Below are 4,615 nucleotides of genomic sequence, written 5' to 3'. Positions count from 1 at the left end.
ATTTAAAATAATTTATGTAAAACAATTGATTAATAATTTTAAATTTTTACTATAAAGTTTTAATTAATTTTGTAACCGGAGTTCCCACAGTTTATACTATTAAAAAAAAAAAAAAAAAAAAAAAAAAAAAAAAAAAAAAAAAAAAAAAAGAATTCCTATTCCAATACCAAAACTAAAAACGTCTATATCAAGTTTTCATAAAATACCTTATGTAAACTATATATATAAACAAATCTTGTAATAAGGAAAGTTTCTTATTTGATGGGGTGTGTGTATTTATATATTTTAGTGTAGGTGGGTTGGGGTCAGTTATGTGTATTTATATATTTTAAAAAACTTTTGGAAATAGTAGAGTATCTGAGTATGGAAACAGGGTTGAAATAGGATTAGTTGTTGAAATAGGATTAGTTGATAATCAAATTCATTGACGTTTTAGGCTATGTTTGGCGGACTAGCTGAAAAGCTAGCTGATGGCTGAAAAGCTAGCTGTTAAATAAAAAGCTAGTTGATGGCTGAAAAGCTAGCTATTAAATAAAAAGCTAGCTGATAGCTGAAAAGCTAGCTGATAAAAAATATATGTTTCTATAATTAATTAAGGGGTGTATTTGGAAAATTTTAAAACAGCTCCTAAATAGCTAGTCTAAGTAGCTTTTCAAAAAGCTATCTTATAAGCTACTTTTTTTGGCTTACCAAACACGACAATATAAAAAAGCTCGAAAAATAAGTTAGCTTATCAGCTAGCTGTGGCGTGTCAAACACAGCCTTAGTAGATTGTATTTTAATCACTTCTTTTATGCATAACGGTTTATCATGGACTTCAATACAAAATACCCCACTAGAGACACTTCCACCATGGACTCGTTTTCAATTTACATGTGAAGTTTTAATAAACAGTCATACTTTCAAAAAAAAACATTTTTTTTGTTTCATAAAGCCAAATAATTAGTTTACCTACAAAGGTTTGAAAGGAAACTCACTTAACAACAACGTAAAATTTAACACTCAATTCAAAATAAAAGAGAAATCATAGATAAAGTACATAAAATAAAAGATCATTAATAAAATCTAAGCTAAACACTCTGCAAGAGCTGAAGTGTAAAATGCAAAGTACACATAGATAAGACATGACCATAATCTATGAACATGAACATGCAAATTTCCAGCAAATATTTGTTTGGTCTGAAAATGAATTCAGACAGATTTTGCTGAAAAAAAAAGCATTGATCTCAATCATCATCTTCATCATCATCCTCATCATCTTCATCATCATCACCACCTTCCTGTAATTATTACAATGCAAAAATTAAAAACCAATATTTGTTTATTTTATTGTAGTCAATTGTCTATTTTACTAAAAACATTAACAATACCTGTCCACTTTCCTCATCTACTTCAGACTTTGACTTTTCAGATTCTTCATCATCATCAGCAATGCTATCCTGTTGAGTTATACATAAATCTTTGTAAATAAACAAGTCATGATGTTTGTTGTTAATTTGTTATTTAATTACAATGAAAATATTACCTGTTTCTTGTTGTATGCAGTCATTAGTTTCTCATAATCAATCTTCCTTTTTGCAGCTTTGGCCTCATATGGTGCTTTTTCCTGATAAGATTAGATAAAGAATAACTAAGTTCCATTATATTATTTTGAGTAAACTTTATAGTATAAAAAAGTTATTTTCCACAAAGAAAAAAAAATTACAGCTGCAGTAAGGGATTTCCACTTCTCTCCCCCAGCTTTCCCAACCTGTATAAACAGAAAGATAAATAAAATGGAAAAATAAAAAAGTAAAAAGTAAAAAAACAAACAGCAAGATAATGTAACAAGGATTGTGTAGTACTTACAGCTGAAACAGCTTTCACATCAGGGTTTTCTTTCTTGAATGTCTTTCGGAATTCCTCACTGTAAATGTTATATGATCAGTATCAGTAGGAATATAAGTGTAAAGTTCATTTCAAACAATCAAAAAATGTTTTTTTTTTCTTTTTTTTTTTTAATGAATACACATACAGGAAGACAAAGAAAGCACTTGGAGGTCTCTTTGGCTTGTTGGGATCTTTAGCTGCTTTGGCAGTCTTGGCTTTGCTTTTGCCAACAGCCTTAGCAGGAGGTGCCTTTCTCTTCCCTACTTTTCTGAAAGATTGAAAAGAGTACATCAATTATCAAGATAATTAGGTATTTGGGAAATTAACTTCATAGAAAAACATGTTGGCTTTTTGCTTTAGAGCAATAATTTGAGCATGAAATTAAGAGTGATCTTAACTTGTCATCAACAGGCTTCAAGGTGTCCCTCTTTGCTGCCCCTTTACCCTTGGCACCCTTCATATCTATAAAGCATCAAAGAGTTTATAAACAAAATTTTGAGAAAGATGTATGTTAGGAAAGCGATTTGAGATTATAAATTTGATAATCGACATTGCATTAGTCCACTTGAAAGAAAAATTGTCTCATTGTTAGTCAAATTTCTAAAATAACATTTGATCTGATGGACCTGAAGCATAATGAGATGGAAATTATGCACTTGCGTTATGTTATTCCAAAGCAAATTGAAGAAGGAATAAGCATAAGTCAAAGCACTAAAAGATAACATGAAGGGTATCAATCTCTCTCGTAAAAAAACAAATCGAATCGCTTCTAGAAAATAGCTACAGAAACCCTAATTCAATTCGTTGGAGGAAAGAATATATGAAATTCAAAATCTGAAGTTCAAAAAAACTGAAACATAAACAGCAAGACAGAACAAGGAAAATCAGCAGATATCGGACCAAAAGCGGAGAAATTCACAAACTTCGAAGCGATTAATACGATAATTAAGCACAAATTGTTCGATTTGAAAACCATTTAAATGAAAATATCACAAAAAGAAACAACGAACAATAACAAAAACAGCAAAAATCAAACAAAAAACGGAGCAATTCACCAGCTTCGAAGTGAATAATACAGTAACTAGTCACAAATTGTTCAATTCAAAAGACAATTAAACTCAAATTCACAAAATAAAAAATTGAAGAACAGATCTGAAGAAGGAGATACCTAGAGCGAGAAGTGAGAAACGATCTGTGATCGGTGAAGTGGAAGAGAACAGAAGTGCGAGGAAGGGGCAGAGAACCGGGAGAATGAAGAAGACTTTTACGAAGAGTGACCGGACAAGCCGGTTGACTTGTTCCCGAATATGTCGCAACGGCTCAATAAAGATCTTCCAAAAGAATACAGGTTACCGGGTGTAGCCGGTTTCAGACAAAAGTAGAGGAATCAGTAATCAGTGGTACAAGAATGATGTTTTTGCATATTGGACCCTCATGTTTGTACAAGTTTGCATTTTGATCTTCTATTTATAGATTTCAACCAGACGTGAAACCCGTATATTATACGGGTTGGATAAAACAAAAATGTGAAACCCGTATTTTATACGGGTTGGATAAAACAAAAAAATTAAACATGAAGGTTTAAACAAAAACTTATTTAAATTTTAAATTTGAATTATATGGAATTACATTGAATTTTTTATTCTTACGATTTTGGATTGAGTCGTACGATTTATAATGCTCTTCTTCAATGGTCTTCTTCTCCATTTCTTTTTTCCAGCTTTTTTCTTTACTCTGTCTCCTTCTTCTTCTCTAATTTCATGCATTTACTATGTTCTTATTACATGTTATTATTATATTCCTGTTGAGATGTCATAAAAAAAATTAATCAATCTACTAGAGGAAAGATACGTGCTAACATTTTGAATTTGTATTGCCCTCCAGAAACCAATCGTAGTCTCATAGACCATTCTCACATATCTTAATAGGTCTTAGCATTCTCCTAAATTCTGCTACAAGAAGTCATGGATGTACTTCTTGAATCAATTCTCTAAACTGAAATTCATTTGTTAGTTAGATGCAGTGACCAAAATGCAAGATTTGTGAAAGTTCATTATTATTTATTAGTGTTAACTTTTGGCAAATTATGAAAATAATATTATATTTTTGTTCATAACAAGGCTTTTTTTGTAATAATTTCTTTGATCAGATGATATGTATATCTGATTAGGTGTAGCTTGAAAAATCATATTTTGTTCTTATAAGGAAAATATACTTTAGAAATTGACCAAATTACAATGTCTGAGTTTGATGTTTATAGCTATGACAATGCACTTTAATTGTAATGTTTATCAAATTTCTTTACAGAATTTAACTTTGTTGGTATATATAACAACTTATTATTGTTTTTGGTTTTACATGACCAATATGAAAAGTGTCATATGAGCCTCCATGAGGGTTTGTATACCGAACAAAGTTAATTCATAAAACTACTACACAATATGTTTTAATCAATGAGTCGCATCATGTTGTGATAAAACAAATATCACGTGAATCATTTATGTTAAAAATTACTATATTAAAACATCAAATTGCTCTAATATAAATATTAAATATTTTTATTTAATAAGTTTGGTTCAAAAATTCAAAATGAATCTAACTAACATTTTTTATTAAAATTTCACCTAAAACAATATCATCTATTAATGTGATGTGTATGTAATTTATATTCTCCGCGTTTAACGCGTGTCATAATCTAGTTAAATATTATATGAGTTGTAATATTGTAATTTATTGGTTATTTTCA

At 29.8% G+C, this 4,615-nt stretch overlaps 1 protein-coding gene across 1 annotated transcript; it reads right to left on the bottom strand.

Moving 5' to 3' along the window:
• Positions 1-989: 989 nt before the first annotated feature.
• On the bottom strand, positions 990-3,192 carry LOC145073620 (high mobility group B protein 1-like). The gene is made up of 8 exons (XM_079020156.1): positions 3,038-3,192; positions 2,268-2,331; positions 2,015-2,137; positions 1,849-1,906; positions 1,706-1,750; positions 1,526-1,606; positions 1,371-1,439; positions 990-1,280 (listed from the first exon to the last, which is right to left on the bottom strand). Exons 2-8 carry the CDS (start codon positions 2,327-2,329, stop codon positions 1,227-1,229), a joined length of 492 nt encoding a protein of 163 aa, XP_078876282.1. The 5' UTR covers positions 2,330-2,331; positions 3,038-3,192; the 3' UTR covers positions 990-1,226.
• Between the last annotated feature and the right edge of the window lie 1,423 nt (positions 3,193-4,615).

Source organism: Lactuca serriola, chromosome 9, assembly GCF_051521515.1.
Source record: "Lactuca serriola cultivar US96UC23 chromosome 9, Lser_US96UC23_V15, whole genome shotgun sequence".
Taxonomy (NCBI): Eukaryota; Viridiplantae; Streptophyta; class Magnoliopsida; order Asterales; family Asteraceae; genus Lactuca; species Lactuca serriola.
The sequence above is the reverse complement of the archived record's forward strand: the minus strand, read 5'-3'. Positions and strand labels throughout refer to the sequence as shown.